Source organism: Perca fluviatilis, chromosome 7 (genome assembly GCF_010015445.1).
Source record: "Perca fluviatilis chromosome 7, GENO_Pfluv_1.0, whole genome shotgun sequence".
In the NCBI taxonomy this organism is placed as follows: Eukaryota; Metazoa; Chordata; class Actinopteri; order Perciformes; family Percidae; genus Perca; species Perca fluviatilis.
In genome coordinates this window covers 9,770,044-9,787,749 of record NC_053118.1, presented here as the reverse complement: position 1 = coordinate 9,787,749, position 17,706 = coordinate 9,770,044, and the positions used below count along the sequence as shown (strand labels likewise).

At 41.0% G+C, this 17,706-nt stretch overlaps 1 protein-coding gene across 2 annotated transcripts in view; it reads left to right on the top strand.

The window, feature by feature from the left end:
• grik2 (glutamate receptor, ionotropic, kainate 2) overlaps positions 1-17,706 on the top strand; it is a 305,612-nt gene that overhangs the window by 181,157 nt on the left and 106,749 nt on the right. For both annotated transcript variants that reach the window (XM_039805547.1, XM_039805548.1), the window contains exons 7-9: positions 7-150; positions 5,043-5,150; positions 8,891-9,004. In XM_039805547.1, coding sequence (XP_039661481.1) covers positions 7-150; positions 5,043-5,150; positions 8,891-9,004 — 366 coding nt within the window. The remainder of the gene's footprint in view (positions 1-6; positions 151-5,042; positions 5,151-8,890; positions 9,005-17,706) is intronic.

Below are 17,706 nucleotides of genomic sequence, written 5' to 3'. Positions count from 1 at the left end.
CTGCAGACGGACGCCGCGCTGATGTACGATGCCGTGCACGTGGTGGCCGTGGCTGTGCAGCAGTCTCAGCAGATCACTGTCAGCTCATTACAGTGCAATCGGCACAAGCCCTGGCGCTTCGGGAACCGCTTCATGGCCCTCATCAAAGAGGTAGATGCTTCTCTACCTGCTCCCCGTTCTGTCTTCCTCCTCAACATACACAGCACCTTCACAAGGAAAACACATGCTGTCCGGAAAGCAGACAGAGACGGAATGCAAATAAGGCAGAGGCAGTCAAGAGAGGGAATGTTAATGAATAGAAATGATTTATCTGTGTATTTATTTATGTGGAAATGTTTTTTTCAGTGTACATATTCCCCCAACGAGGGCAGCCATCTTGAGCCTGCTTTCTGAATTTCAGCATTAATCACCCATGCAGAAACAAAAACACCACATTATCTCATTTTTGGTAATTGCCCCACAGTTCGCTGCATTTGTGAAGCTAGAATGCTTAATCCAGAGATTTCTGTCTTTGGAAAAGGCCGGGGGATTAGGCAACCTATATTTAGGGCTCTCTAACCCTCATTCATAGAGTGATGTGTTGAATGCAACATAGTTTATAGGGCTGTTGGAATGAATTCCGCAAGTCAAATATAATTTGAATAGTAAAATAATCAATACTATTCGAATGCTGAAATTACTATTCAAATGTGTTTTGTTTTTTTTATAATTATGTTGGCTAACGTTAGCTAATCTGCCTCTTCTCACCTTGGCCTACCCGTATGTGAAAACGAAATGCTTTTGTCTTGTCATGTCTGATAAGTTAGCAGGAGTGAGAAGCACAAGGCATTGTGACATCACGGAGCTAACGTTACATAGCGAGTAACGTTAGTACAGGGGGGAGTGACAGGCTGCGGCTCAAAATCAGAAGAAGGATGGGAAATAGTTTTAACATGACTTTAAAATCGACATCCACCGAGCCAAAATGCTTACGTTATCATTAGTAAGCTGGTTCTTGTTTCTTAACTGCGTCATGAGTTATTCTCACCATCGCTTGCTTAGATGTCGTGGTGAATTGACAGCTGACCAAACTCTCTCCAATTAGAAAGATGGTGAGATGCAGTTGAAAGCTAATACGTTTATTTAATAAGATAATTTAATATACGTTTTACAGACAAAGTTACAAAGTGCTTCACAAGAGAAAAATTGTTAAAAAATAATATACATACTCACAATGCATACGTAGTAGAAACAAAGTAATACAATTCCAAAATATTAATAAAAATAATACTATATACTGCTGTTGATCAATACAAGTGGCTTTAAAATGTACTCTTATACTAGCAATTATTAAACTGTGGTGAAATTTGCATCTGTGTTGCTGTTTTACAACCATCATGAAACTATATAATTTAATAATTCATTTATACTTAATTAATCCTCCAAGGGGAAATTACAATATGAATGTAGAAGTAAAAACTGTAAGGCACACTAAAAGAAGATTAAAATGGAATGACATCTTTTCAGATATCCACGAGATTTAGTATGCATATCGACAGTCAGAGGATGGTCTCTGACTTCTATACTGCCAAACTTTCCAGTTGTACACAAAAAATAAAAAAATGTCATAATCAAATGAAGAACGAGTACAGCAGAAGTAGTTTAGTCGGGGCAAACAATGGCAAACCTCACAGAAAGAATTATTCAACCTTCTCCATCGAATGGATGTATAAAGAGAACGCTCCATCCTCATTGAAGACGAGAGTTTGGGCACATTTCGGCTTTTATAAACTCGAGGGGGAAGACGGAACTTCATAGGAATCATGCTATATGCAGGCTTTGCAAAGCGAAGTACCTAACATGCCAGTCAACCAACGCTTTCAATGCTCTAAACTCCCAACGAACTCTGAACGAAAAGTTCTTTTTATTTAACAGTTTTATTTTATACTTGAGTTAAATGTATTTGAAAGCGTGCCAAAGCTTGGCACTTTGCAGTTTTTAGTTGCAAAAGTTTGTATTATTGTATGAAGACATATAAAGTTATATCAAACTACATTTAATTTGTTGTATTTCTTTTCTTTTAAATTGTATGTCTACTGCAATCACATTGGAAAAATAACTACAGTTACATACTGTGAAAAAGCCTAAAAAATCGATATTGAATTGAATCGTGAAATTTTCTGAATCGTGCATCCCTAATGAACACCTCTGATTTGAATGACCCCATGACCTTTCCATAAATACTAAAAACCACAATGTTGCGTATTCAGCCCAACAATTCAATAGTGTGGGATGTAATGAACACTGCAGTCTCTTTACTTTACTTTATATTTGCTAAATTACTGGTATATTTTAGAACTGCCTATACCCCAGTGCAAAAGGGGCCAATGTGAAACCTAAGGTCATCATACAGTAGCAAACACTGATGGAATTCAATTCAAGTGGACACAAATAATTCAAATACAGTATGTTGTTTTTTACAGGCTTTCGTGGAACCTTTAGATCAGTTTGCCCCAGTTTCAGAGCCCCTTTGCTAGCCGTGGTGCAGTCATTTGTATTAGCTCTCACCTCTTCTATATCGACAACGTTTAATTTGCGGGATAGTACCGCTGCTGCCAGAAACTCCCGCTGGAAGGCCCCTTACTTTGCACATTCTTTGAGTTAACTTTAAACTTTGGTCGGATTGAGCAACATTAACCGGAACCTCTGATCAATGTTCCAGGCTGGAAATGGTAAAGTTTAAAAAAAAAGTTTTAAGGTACATTTTGGATCATGCAACAAGGCAGGCCTGTTTGGTTCGTTCAGGGAATGATTGTAAAGATTTACAAAGAATAAGTTTACTGCATTTACTATGTAACTGGGGCTCTTTGGACAAAATACAGCTCACGTTACTGTATTGTGTGAAGTTAACTTCATTTAATAATTAATGTGGCGTTTTCTTTTGCGGGGTGCGTATATTAGAGTAAGTCAGTTACCGAAACCATTTTGAAGAGACATGCTCGCTGCGTCCGGAGCTTAGCGCCGCCCCAAGATGATTGTGATTGGTTTAAAGAAATGCCAATAACCCAGAGAACATTTTTCTCCGATCCAGGAATGTTGTGTGGAAGGGCCCGTCCTTCCTCCACAGTGCTGTGGAAATAGGTCTGGCAATGCGAGACTAGCTCTCACCCACAGCGCCTCTATTTAAGAATCTTTAGCTAGGCCAAAAGCTCCTTGGAAGCCTCTGCCTCCCAGTTTACAACAGTTGAACCACGGGGTCACTGAGCTGGTGTGTATTGAACAGCTGGTGCTTTACAGGAAACAAAAAGACAGCACAGAGGTTTGAACTGGAACTTGTTCGAATCCCCTCTAAAGCACGGGTCTTCAACATTTTTTAAGCCAAGGACCCCTTAAACTGAGAGAGAGACGGAGCAGGGACCCCCTACTACATATACTGTATAAAATGAAGTTGGATATTAAACTGGGCCTACAATAACGTGTAGGGCGGCCTAAAGCCTTTATAGTTACCTTTTTAGTGCATAGAATACTAAACTATCAAATAATAATTGTTGGCATGATTTTATAAATAATATTTTAATTCTCAACATAAATGTGGCACAGTGAATCCTTTGGGATTAACTGTATCTGTGGATGGCTACCTTAGTGACAGCGTAACCTATAGACCAGTAAGCCTATCATCAGTGGGGATTTATATTTGCTAATAATATGTTGGATTCATGTAAAGACTTTTAAATTTTTGAAAAAAAAAAGAAAAAAGAAAACAATTAAACATTAATTTGGAGGCCCCCCTGCAGTGACTCTTGAGGACCCCCTACTGAAGATCTCTGCTCTAAAGTCAAGGTCAAACTCTGTCTGTGATAAAATAGAATTCTTCACTTGATGTTCAAGCATTTTTACTGGTTCAGTTTGTAAATGAACTTTCCCTGCCATACACAAAAAAATATGTTTTCACTAAAGAAAAAATGTTTTAGTAATTTTGGGCAAAAGACTCTATAGACTCTTTATAGCAATAATATACACTATGTAAACATGACACATTCAAATAAATCCCACAAAAGGACTTTAGTGCACTGTACACACTATGGCTTTAAAAAAGGATATGTGTGTGTGTGTGTGTCTGTGTGTCTGTGCGTGCACGTGTGCGTGCGCCTGGCTAAACTGCGAACAACCACATTTGCATTTTCGGTGTAAAGAGCCATAACTACTCCCACTGCAAACTCTTGGTAAAAAAAACAACATCAGTATAGACACATTGTTTTAGATCACAAATTAATTGTATAAAACTATGGCGCAGATGAAAGTGTTTGTGCTTTTACATAGCTAAGACCTAACTGAATCACTTCAAGCGACCATCACGGTTCATCATAATGTTGCTTTTGACAAATTCACAACATTTATCAGTTATTTAAAAAACCAAAAATACAATCATGAAATACAAACAACATATCCACATATTGTTAGCGTACCCAAATAGTTGACAGATATGCCTACCGCATTCCTTGGTAATAGTAGTTCATAATTATCTCCATTGGAGTAACTTATCCTTGTATCTGCAAACAGCACTGGTGTCAATGGAGAGGTATTTAGACTCTGAGTCAAAGTAATATGACAAATGCTTTCTAGCACAGTTGAAGTTCCAGATCTGCGACTCCCACTCATCTAACTAAAGATAGGCCCTGAAGTCCCCCGGCTTCCAGTCGGAGCAACACTGTGATGATTTGCTGTACCTGGGAAAAAAAAAAGCCTTTCCTGCTCTGAACCACTTTCATGCTACATTGTATCCTATCACACCTCTAAATATCTGTAAAGATTGGGTAATTGCATTCCCACTGTTACAAATGGAGCCTCAGACACTGTGTAGGCATCATGATGCCAGGGAAGGCTGTACAAACCGAAACAGTGTTTGAAAGAGGGGAAAAATAGAAATAGTGTCTTTTTTCACTCCTTGACTGATTTTGCCTCGAACACTGACATCAAAAAACATATCAGAAAGCGGAGATGTAGACTTGATACTGATGGTCTCCTCTAATATTCTCTGTGTCTCCCTGCCTCCCTCTCTTTAGGCCCACTGGGACGGCCTGACCGGGAGAATCACTTTCAACCGGACCAATGGCTTGAGGACGGACTTCGATCTCGATGTCATCAGTCTGAAGGAGGAGGGCCTTGAGAAGGTACTGTGTCTTTAATGTATGTGTGTGTGTGTGTGTGTGTGTGTGTGTGTGTGTGTGTGTGTGTGTGTGTTTGTGCACTAATGAGTCCAGCTGGTATGCCAATGTGATGTTGAGATAAATTCAAGGTGTTAATGTAGCCGTGATTCGTGAAAGCTCAACACAGACACAATCAGTCTGCCATAACCCTCATTTATGTGTAATATGCATAGCTGCAGTCCATTAATTGAGGGCTTTCAGCTAACTCTCTGGCAGCCACATCGTAGGTCCATAAGTCACGGGCAACATTGGCAGTGAATGGCATATGCTGCAGCAGCATTATCTAAGCTTTGTGTAGGTACCCAAACAGAATGAAATACAAATAGTATTGGTGGTGCCGTACAAAGAATTGATCATTTTACCAGTGAATCATCTTTGTGAAGAAATTGTTTAGCTTTTGCGAGATTGGAAGATCAAGATCAATCTCTCGTTTGTATGTTAAATTCAGACATGAAGTCAGGACGTGATTTCAAAAATGTTGGGCTGTCAAAATGAACGCATTAATAACGAGTTAACACAAATTCCTTTTAACGCTACCAATTTTGTTAACGATTGATTAACGCATGCACGTTCTGTGATTTTGCTCCATAGTGTAGGATGGCTAGCAGAAACAAAGCTCCTTTCCACATGTCAAAGTGTCTTTGGCCAAGACACTGAACCCTAAGTTGTTCCCGATGGGCAGGCCAGCGCCTTGCATGGCAGCTCCATTGTGTGTGTGTGTGTGTGAATGGGTAAATGAGAAGCAAATTGTAAAGCACCTTTTCAGTTAATGTAGAAAAGTGATATGTAAGTGTAAAAAGTAGAATGATGATGTTAAATTTATACAGTAATCTCAGAGGAATGTATATCGGCCAATTTAGTGCTTTGCCACAATAGCATTGCTGCAAAAGTTGAGCAGGTCCATCTAGTTTGCAGATTAACTTATTTTTGCTAAAGCTCTTTTCATAGATGGCCCCAGCATGCCAGCACTAGGGTGAATCAGGGGGTTACATTTTTTGACACAGCACTAATGTCAGTCTAAACACGGCCTACAATGTGTATTAGCTATCCACATGAATATAAATACACCAGTTCAGACGTACATGTGTGTAGATGCCACTTCATTCGACTTTTATGTCCTTTGCAATTTTCTGCTGCAGGTCAGCATGAAAGTGCTATAGACTAACCATAAAATACACCAATTTGATTTGTCTAACATCCAAACTAAATCCAAACACTACCTCAGTTAGAATGCATCAGGGAATGTCGTGGCATATGCGTCAGCATGTGGCGGTGTACTAGTATGAATAGTTGCAGCTATGGTTTACATCTTTTCCTAGCATCTCCAGCACTCAATTTAAGATTCATGAGATTACCAGCGGGAGGATAACCTGCTAGCACCGCCGATACAAATAATATTCTCGAATGCAACCGCAAACACTTCACACTTCAGCATCCTCTCCGGTGCTCGCCTCTCAGCAGCACCTGACCTCTGGTCTGTGTGCGCCTGCACCTCCATGAATAATTTACTCGATTAATAAAAAACCCTTCAGAAGCCCTCCAGCCTCATGAAGCCTGAATTAAAGAGTTGATTTGCAATTACAAAGCCTATCTCTGGCCCTCGTGCGGGGCATCAGAGGAGCCCTGAGGTGTGTGTGGCTGGTGTGGGTTGGAGTGTTTGTGATCCATGTGCGCAGGTCAGTGGGTTTGGATGGGGTGAGAGTGGAGGGTTGCTGACGAGGAGGCTTGGGCGTGGAGACTTGAGGGAGAGCCGAGAGAGGACAGGAGAAGCCTTCAGGCACGATCCGATAGCTTCGCCCTCCTCTTCTTCCTGCTTGCTTCCCCAGGATGCTCCCCTTCTTCTTTTAGCTCTTCTTAGTGTTGTCCTCCACCAACCCTCCCACAGGGCCAACCCAGATCCTAGATCATCTCTAACATTATACCCTGTGGGAGTATAGAAGAAAGTGCCCCCTGACAGTGGTGAGGGTTCACACGGCTGTCAACTGTGTCCTCAGGGTGCTGCACATTATCCTCTCTGTATGTATCCAGCAAAGAAAGAGGGGGAAGTCTGAGTACAGTTTATGTCTATTCTGTACATTTCTGCCTGTGTGTTTGGTAGTGTTACCAATTGAAACAGAAATAACAGAAATGCTTTATCTTCTGTTAAGATACACATGAACGTCTCCACCAGTCCAGTATCCTTAGCATTGGCAAAGGCAATGGAAGAGTTTGCGCATTACAATATATGTCCTATGCCACTCCAGGAAGTGTTATGTCCTTCACGCGGCAAGGCAGAAGTTAAAGAGTGTGACTGTTTGTGTGGTGAATGGTCATAAAATGCATACGACTTTAATAGAAAAGACCACAGTTTGCCTCCCATCACAGACCTGTGTTTAAGGTTTGTCATTGGATTAACCAAAACCATGATCTTTCCCCATCCAGTTGTTTAAGTTGCCTAACCATATAGGGTTTCCATATACAGATATTGCAGAAAGCAAGAATTTTTAAAAACAGTATCATTGGATGTAAATAAAATGTCACTGAACCTACATCAGTCTTGCAGAGTTGTTCAATATTGGCGTTTCGGCGATAGGGTTGTCTCTGCAGATCTATGCAGTGAATCGTAAGTCACAGAGGGTTGCAGACGTGCTGATACTTAAACCTTTCAAATCTCAACATTGCATTTTATGGCCCTGTTCGTCAAAAAAAAGATCATTGGTTGATCCAAGACATAATCTTCAATCCAAAACGTATATAAGTATAACATAAAGGTGCTATGTCAAATGTCTCCAAACGTTTAGAATGTTCACTCACATCCAGACGGAGCAGCACCTTCCAGTCTTGAGTCGCTATTGCTAGAGATAAATATTCTTTATATGGTACCAATTACATTTTTCAATCAGAAAACAGAACTAGCTTTTACTTTGGTTATTGTTCTTTCTAAATATCAGACTGAAACTGAAGTGCATCTTGCATTTTCCCTCTGCTTAATTTGAGTTGCTCTTCCTCTCACAATGAGCAAGTTTTAAATAGAAACTGACACTGCTTTCATGACAAATGGTAAAATATTCCAAGTGAGCCAAAAGCAAAGCAGCCTGGTATTAGTTTTTTTTAAAGGTCCCATGGCATGAAAATTTCACTTCATGAGCTTTTTTAACATTAATGTGAGTTCCTCCAGCCTGCCTATTTTCCCCCAGTGGCTAGAAATGGCGATAGGTGTAAACCGAGCCCTGGGTATCCTGCTCTGCCTTTGAGAAAATGAAAGCTCAGATGGGCCGATCTGGAATCTTCTCCTTATGAGGTCATAAGGAGCAAGGTTACCTCCCCTTTCTCTGCGCTCGGTTCGCCAGCGAATGTTGGCCAACCATGAAGAGAGAGAGACATCATGACTTTCAAACTAACAAAGTGGCAGTTGTTCAAGGCCACCCCCCTCTCTCCTCCTCAATAGCTACAGACACAGAATTGGCACATCCTAAGGAAAGCTCATTGTGGGACTGGCTCTAGTGGCTGTAACTCTGCACCAAGGCTGAATTTCGGGAAAAGAGACTTCAGATCCAGTATTAGGGGACCACTAAGGTCTATATAAAAGCATCCAAAGAACACCATGTCATGGGACCTTTAAGTGAAATGTCTGATCTGTATGACTGTATAACTGGATCTTACATGTATCTATCCGTCCTGAAACCAGTTTAAAAAAAAATAAATGAGTGTATTTTGTTTTGCAGATTGGTACCTGGGACCCTCCAAGTGGCCTGAACATGACGGACAACCAGAAAGGGAAGACGTCTAATGTGTCTGATTCCTTATCCAATCGGTCTCTGATCGTCTCCACCATACTGGTACTTGTCTTCATTAATCTGTTTGTTTTCTGAACTGTTGCTGGAGCGGTTGCAACACTGTTCAGCAAGTGGAATTGGCTCAGGCATCGTTATCTGATCGATACTTCAGTTAAATGATAACAGGCGTTAACGGGGATTTTGACCACTGTACTCGTCAATGCACTGCTGGAAGTAGTGTATAGTACGCAGACACAGTATCGCTCCTTTGATTCTCTCCACTTTGGCCAAATGAAATGCTGGTGTTGTTTGCTCACTGGTATTGGTGTCTTTGATATCAATACTATATTACTAAGTGGGCAAAGCAGGCAACTGCCCCGAGGCCACCAACCTGCAGGGGCCCCATGATCATTGAATCCATCAATTTCTTTTGTAACCACTGTGACTATTGCATTTTACCCTCAACTCGAGGCCTTGTCTTGTGGAGAGACACTACTATTAAACCCTTTGTTATATTTGTATTTGATCAAATAATAACAAACTGCTACACAAACTAAACAGCAAACTTGGTGCAGGATAGTACACCACAATAGGAGTACTGGTTGGTTTCTGGGGTTCTTGGTAACACACGTATAATGAAGCCACTATGTGTAGTCTGCTGTGTGATGTGTACCTGATGGGCACTTAAAGGTGACTGGGTGCATACACAATGTACAGAGTGGGAGAAACAGTGGGTGGGAGGTCGGAGCCCAAACTGCATGTTTGCCCCGCGGCCCTCTAGTTGGTTAAGGGCCCATTCAGACCAGAAAAAGCGATCTGTCAATTCACTGCAGGGTTGTGCGGCAGTGGGAGTGTAACTTTTACCCTCATAGTGTTTTAAAACGTTCTTGTGCCAGCAATAGAGGCAGTGATGTTTCCTGTTTACTGTACGGGCCTCAAACGCCTCAAAACGGACTGACAAGTCTGATCGCCGGTTCCATGATCGTCGTGTTGCGTTTCTCCAAAAGTTGAAACGTCCTCAACTTATGTTCTGTTTTTTCAGCTCCTCTCTGCGACACCCACCGCCGCAGCCTAAACACACTACACCCATTCAAAATGAACGGAAAGACCTGAGTTTTTCGCCAGACCGTCTGAGGGCCGCCATAGTGTGTGAATGCATGCTAATCCAGTCCTGTATTGTACAGAACAAAAGCCAGAGTAAAGATGTTGCTAAAGTTTACTGCAGATTATAGGACTTGGACCACAATTTCTCAAATACTTCAAACTAAAAATAGTGCATCATAGTAAAACGGTGGTAGGACCTACAAAAGTAAACAGAAGGCCAATGGGAGGCTTATCTCACCATCCACATCAATGTGGAGTCAGATTGGTATGAGTTCTTTGATAAAGAAGTAACACACAGAGCCATTTGGTAAACATAAACCAGCGCATTTTGCTAATGTTGTCTAACAGGATTTCTAAGTAATGAAGTCTGCAAAATTCAAACAGTTACCTCTCGCTGCCATTTTGGGACAGCAGTGTGCAAATTAAATATCACAGCTTTAGATGTCTGTTTATAGGCAAATCAAATTGTAATGGTGCTTTATGTGGGACCAATTATAGAAGGGTAGAACAGCTCTGAGCCAAAATAGACTCCCTCCAAAGATGTCATTATTTTTAAGCTTTTCCTCTTGAAAAAATCCTTCTCTGCTTTGCCTGAGCTGCCCTTTCTGTTTAGAGCACTTTCTGTGGATGCTGCTCTTCGAATCATTTGAAGTAGAGTACCCCAAAGCACTGCACTCCCAAATTGCCAGTTGACTTCACCAGTGTGGAGGACTCCAATTTGGTAGGAATCGGCTCAGGCGGGGACAATTGACTGATTGATTGTCCAATAAGATTTCATGGTTTACAGCTGTGCCTCCTGCAGACCAATTTATCAGGCATATTGTGCCATTGTCTCTCTTGCCAGTGGTGCCAAAAGAAAATAAATTCAGATCTAAGTTTGAGAAGAAGCAGTAAAATCAGTGTATCTTTATAGCAATTCTTTCCTAGTAGTAATAGTAGTAGTAGTAATAGTAATACGCATATCAAACATGCTGTGTTTTTAAGGTTAATTCTAATATTAAATTAAAAAAGTGACTATAAGTCAACCAAAATTATAGTTTAGCAGCTTTAAAACAACATTATGACCCAAGTCTACTTACTAGTTTGTTCAGTTGTCATGGAGATGGATCTGTTGACAAGTGAGCTCAGTCACCTTTTGGACTTCTTATCGTGATGGCTCAAAAGTCAAGCATCAAATTTCATTGTTGACCACTGTACTTAGTAGTTTGCCATAGCAATACCAACTCAGGGTCGACAAGTTCAATAAAATACAAGGACTACCGTTGAAAATTATAATCGGCTGGCTAACACTGGAACGTTTACAGAAATGTTAAAGTGCTCATATTATGCTTTTTGGCTTTTTCCCCTTTCCTTTATTGTGTTATATATATTTTTGTGCACATCATAGGTTTACAAAGTGAAAAAGCCCAAAGTCCACCCCAAAGGGACTTACCATCTCCAACAGAAAACACTGTTTACAAACTGCTCCAAACAGCTCTGTTGTAGTCCAGACTTTACTTCAGAGACAAATGTGGTCACTTTGTAACACACATTATAATGCTCGCCTAGCTGCTAGCGTGGCACGCCCTCATACTCTGCTTCTGACTGGCTAGCAGTACTTACTGCGCATGTACTTACTGTGCACAGAAGTGAGATGTCTCACTCTGTCGCTAAAACAGAGAGCTCAACACACAGGGTGAAAAGAGGAGCTGCAGCAATGTGCAGTACAACAAAAATATTCGTGTATATATATATATATATATATATATATATATTTAATTTCTGAAAATTAAACCACATAAACCTATTCTGGTACAACCTCTAAATTAGGGTGACCAGACGACCTGGTTTCACCGGGACAGTCCCAATTTTGAATTGCTTGTCCCGAGTCCCGACAAAAGCCTGTCGGGACTCTAAAATGTCCTGGTTTACACCAGGAGTGGCGTGAGCCGATTTTGCCGGGGCTTCAGCCCTGAATGTTTTGAGTTTAGCCCCGAATGTAACTTTGTCCAGTTTATTCTTCCGAGGCGAATACAACGGGCAGCTACGTGCGGGGTCCGACCATGCTGTATTTGTTGCTATCACCTAGCAACCGTCTCTATGTGAGGAAAGCTGTGAAAGCCGGGTGAAGTTTTCGGAGGAATCATAGCCAAATCAGTGTAATACATTGATGCCATCAACACAAAGTTTAGGAGGGCAATACTAATGATTTAGTTTGAAGTTCCTGTGACGTGATGTTTCCAGCTACGGTTCAGACACACGGCGCTCTGAAGCAGACCTGTGGGTCTCTTAGTGTCCACTCTCTCTGTAAAATGCAGGGCAGCTTCAGGTTTATGGATGTGCTCAGCTGTGGACATGCTGCGGAAGATGTGTTGCGTTTGTGCTCCATGTATTTCTGCAGTAGTTTCGGGTTTCCACCTCCGATGTAGAGCAGCGTTCAGCCACTTCCCTAGCTAAACTCTTTGTCTCATTCAGACACCCAAGCGGGGCTCTGTGTCTGTCAGAAGGTCTGAGATCTACCTTATCAGCAGAGCAAGCACGTAATGCACAGCAGACTATGGTTCAGATTATTTTCTGAAATATAGTGACTTTATTCTTGTAATAGCCTATTATAACTACTATTATATCACAACTCCTCCAAATCACAGAGAACACAGATATACTGTATTTTGAATGTGCACAAAGTTTTGGACATTGCTCAAACAGATCTCAAATATTACAGTCCAGGGGTTTGTCAAAAGACGCAAAACAGGAGGGAAGAGTAAATGATGCAAGGCTACATGTGTGCTGACTCCGATATAATTAGAAAAGTCGATCCACAGGAGAATAAATAGTTGAAAGCAATACAGAATGCCTGAGAGCCTTACTGCAATATATTCCATTATGTTTTTATGTTTGGATTGTAATCTATGTTTCTCTTCACATAAAGATATTTGCAGCATACATTGATTCAGAAAAAGGTAGAAATAGGTGCATACAAATTCACCAGAATGCAGGAAATGAAGTGTTTAATGCTCAAAATTTTCAATAAATCATTTTAATTCTTTTGGTGTTATTGGAATAAATAACACTTCAACATAAATCTCACATTGAACTGAAAAAGGCTGTTGCTGCAATTTTGTTAATTTTACCAGAAAAAACACTTATTATTAGATGAGGAGCCTACGATAAAAATAATGAAGTAACTGTCTGTGTATATGTCTGACCTGGGCTGGCACATGTTCACGTTAAAAAGCGTGTGCAAGCACTACGGTCACACGCAAAGTGTCCCGGTTTCAGCTCCCGGAAACCTGGTCACCCTACTCTAATGGCGCTTTTCCATTACATGGTACCTGCTCGACTCGCCTCGACTCTACTCGCCTTTTTTGGTTTTCCATTATGAAAAAAAGTACCTGGTACCTGCTAACAGATACTTGTTTTAGTACCTCCTCAGTCGAGGTTCCAAGCGAGCTGAGGCGAGCCGAAAAGGTGACGTGAAAACCTGCAGGCTGCTGACTGGTCGGAAAGAATCGTCACTGATCACTGCATTGCTAGCGAGAGACGGCATTGTTAAATAGTTTAAGACAGCGCTGTTTTTTTGCTGCCGGAGGCTCCACGCAGAGCTTTCTCCGTAGCATACAAGTGGCCTGATGTTTATACTTGTACGCTGGTGTGTGCATGTGTGATGTGTGTCTGTGTGGGGAGCTGGTGAGCGAGGGAGAAGTGAGAGAGTGACGGCGATTATCTCCGCAGCGAGTAGCGACTCTAGAGTCATATATATATGAGAGAAACAAAGTGTCTCCCCTGTTCTTTCTGACCACGGTGGGAAATATGGAGCAGTAAACGTTAACTATCTGTTCGATATCATGTTGTTTACGGAGACGGAGAACCAGGAAATGAGTCGGGGAAAAGCCATTAAAGCAACGCTACTAAGCCACGCCCACGGCAGTCGTTATGACGACCAGCCACGCTGAGGCGGTACTAAAATCTGCAATGGAAAACGGACGCACAGCGCGTCGAGGCGAATAGAGTCGAGTAGAGTCGAGGCGAGTCGAGCAGGTCCCATGTAATGGAAAAGCGCCATAAATACAATTATGAACCTGAAAATGAGCATAATATGAGCACTTTAATTAATGTGTGTTGTCCTTTATGAAAATAAAGAAATTAATACTCAGACAACTCTGGTTGGCGGCCAGTCACACATTTCTCAGGTGACATGGGTTGTAATGGGACAATTTGAACTTCAGTCAAGTTCAAGTCAAGCCACTTTTATTTATATTGCCAAAATCAAAAATTTGCCTGATGTGGCTTTACAATCAGTTCAACTTATGACACCTTCTACCTAACAAAGCTGGAGTAAACCACTAAAATAACCTGTGAGCCCTGTTTGCCCCCAACATTTGATCCATCAACACAGCTATTCTGTGGAGCATCTGCTTCACAGTGATGAAAAATCTGCACGCAGCTGGTGTTCTCAAAAAAAATAGAGCCAGCATAACTCGTAACTCCCCCAAAAACTGATTCAAAAGAGGAGACCCATCATGCTAATTAGTGAGTTGGTTGGTGTATTCTTGAAATTGGATAAGGCAAGGTTAGCTGTTTATCCCAGCCTCCGGTTTTTATGCTAAGCTAAGCTAATCATCTTCCAGTTTCAGCTCCATACTGTTAATGTTAAACTATTCTTTCATGGGCGCCTGGTTAGCTCACCTGGTAGAGCGTGTGCCCATATGCAGAGGCTCAGTCCTCGACGCAGTGGCCACATGTTCGATTCCGACCTGTGGCCCTTTGCTGCATGTCATTCCCCATCTCTCTCCCCTTTCATATCTAAGCTGTTCTGTCACAAATAAAGGCCTAACAATCTTTAAAAAAAAATATTCTTTCACGGGCCTTTATCACTTCACAAAGATACCACTAATGTCACAATGTTTGCAATTGATTAAATTACCACAAATGTATTGCCAAATGGTGGAGGCTGGAGCCGTTGTTTTTCTGTCGCTGAACAATTCACTCACCATACCTCCTGTGTGTTTGAATATATGCATGCCTGTACTCCTACAAACAGTAGGCACATACTATGTGCCATATGAGAACCATCACAGTGGAGGAAAACTTGGAAGGGAGCCAAATTAAAGCCATTTATGATCCGGTTATCGAGAAGGCAAGCGTAAAAATAACAATATCAAGTAAATTGCGGGTTGTCATTATTTATCGTGGGCCGTCTTTCCTTCCGCGCGTGCTGTGAAGTGATTGGATTGCAGTTATTAGCAAAGACTTCACAGCTGTAATTGCCATATCAGGACTGAGTCATGGGGAGATGTGTGATGGCTGTGAGCAGCGAGGAAAGGAAGGGAGGGCTGACAATAATTGGGTTTGTTACGTTTGATTGATGCACACTTTCATCCAGCTTCTCATCATTTTCTCAGGGATTATGTACTATAAAACATGATGTAATTACTGTTGAGATCCTGGCCTATCAACAGTTTATCTACTTTGGAAATCACTTCCGTAATGTTGCGGTGGAAATGAAGTACCTTTAGGCTAATGGCTGGAGCTGCAGATAATATACTGTGTAATGTCTCAGAGAGAGCAAAGAGCAGGCATGCTTCCACTTCCACAGAAACAAACCCACGTTTTATTAGTCACTGCAGGAGAGTAGTAGAGCTACGTGCAGACTGCTCTAAAATACAAAATTATGGATTTTCTCTGTTGCAATGCAAAAATGGCAAATAAGATAAGATACCCAGCTGCTGGGCATCACGTTTAAGTATTAAATAGCTGTTGTTGAGCTGGTGAAAGTATATAATATCATATTTGATCCTTGCTAGTCAACCTCAATAATAATAACAATGTTATGCTTGCAGTGCCCAATAAGTCATCTCCTCCAGACTAGACAACTAAATACATTTATTGACATTGCCTTCCAAAACAACCATATGCTTTGTGATCTGATGCTATATCAAAACTATAATAAAAAAGATCCATATGATGTTACATATAGGCACAATTTTGTCATGGTTAGGGAACCATGAAAAGACCACGCCAACATGTGTTAGTCCGTCTCACAATACTTTCAGACTTGTCCACACTGTCTGTGGCCCATTGGTTCCTACTGAGATATACACCTTAAAAATGTCTCACAAATATATAGTTAATTTTTTATTTATTTTTTTAACAGCAGTAATTTGCAAAAAACATCTGGTCACTGTAGCTTTTATCAAACGTTACCCAGGACAGGAATGAGAAAATATCGCATTTTTTGGGGACTATTTTCAGCAGCAGATTAATCCACATTTAGTGCTCTAGTGAGTACTTGGGCCAGCAGGACGGTGTATGTGGGGTTGAGCCAAAATAAATTACGGTTTGTGTTTTCAGGGTGATGAAGGAACATGTCACCAGTGCAACAGTGTGGCTCATTGATGTGTTTTATGTTGTATAGTTATTACATATTTATATTAAAAAAAGTGTGTGCAGGTAAATAATTCCCCCTAAATTGATATCTTATAGTTTTCAGATTCGAGTTCAAGGTGAAACATCTTAACAAAGAGATTATTGTATAGCGGGGTTGGAGGATGGGTTTGTCTTCATTAGTAGGTATTTAGTATGCTCCACATTGGAAACAGTTTATTGAAATGGAATAAATCATATGACTTTTATTTACTTCCACTGTGTAAGATTAAGACATACTTTATTGATATATAAATTAATTGTCAGTTATTACACACAGGCCTGAAATGCACACATATGCTGAGGACATATACATGCACTAATGGAGAGATGTCAGAGTGCCTTAAGCAGCACTCCGTACTCGGTTCGCACGGGGACTTGAACCGGCGACCCTCAGGGTTCCCAAGACATGTCCCTACGGACTGAGCTACTGCCACCCCCTTGCCATCTAATCTACCAAACAACTACTCTATATCCACGACGTTCCACTTCCGGAAATTCGGCCGTATGTCCCTAATTTCGGCCAGATGTCCGTTACTTTCCGCTTTCTTTGTGTTGGCATTTTAAACTCCGGTGGAGCTTAGTGCCGGCCAAGACGATTGTGATTGGTTTAAAGAAATGCCAATAAACCAGAGCATGTTTTTCTCCCATCCCGGAATGCTGTGTGGACTAGCCAGACCCTCCTGAATCGCGCTGTGGAGGAAGGTCTGGCAATGAGAGACTATCAAACATCTATCAGGATTCCTAAAAGCATCTGAAAGCTAAAAAAAAAAAAAAAAAAAAAAAAAAAGCAACAGTAAAGCCGGTGATTAAATCGTTTGGCTGAAAACCTCTGGTCTTAGATCAGGTCTCATTTCCATTTGGCTGTCAGTATTCAGGGCAACTGTTCTTGGATGAGACGTGAGGAAATGCAAACAAGCTGGTGTCAGAGCCCACAGACCTTCCAGGATGTATCACATTCAGGAAAGAGACAGATGTGGAAAGATTATTTAATAAATTGGAACAGTTGCATCATACTGACAAATAAGTACTGTGAAGGATCATTAAGCTAAATGCCCGAGCTATCAAACATATGGTGTTAGTGTAACATATCCTGGCGATTATCTGCTATGTGATGCATCTCGCTTTTCTAATATATCTCCAGGATCCAATGTTGATCATATGTAGGACATAAACCGGATGTAATACAACTATATTTATTGAAATACCATAGAACAGACAGTAGTTCCAGTAATTTGTCAGTGTTGAATTAAACCTGT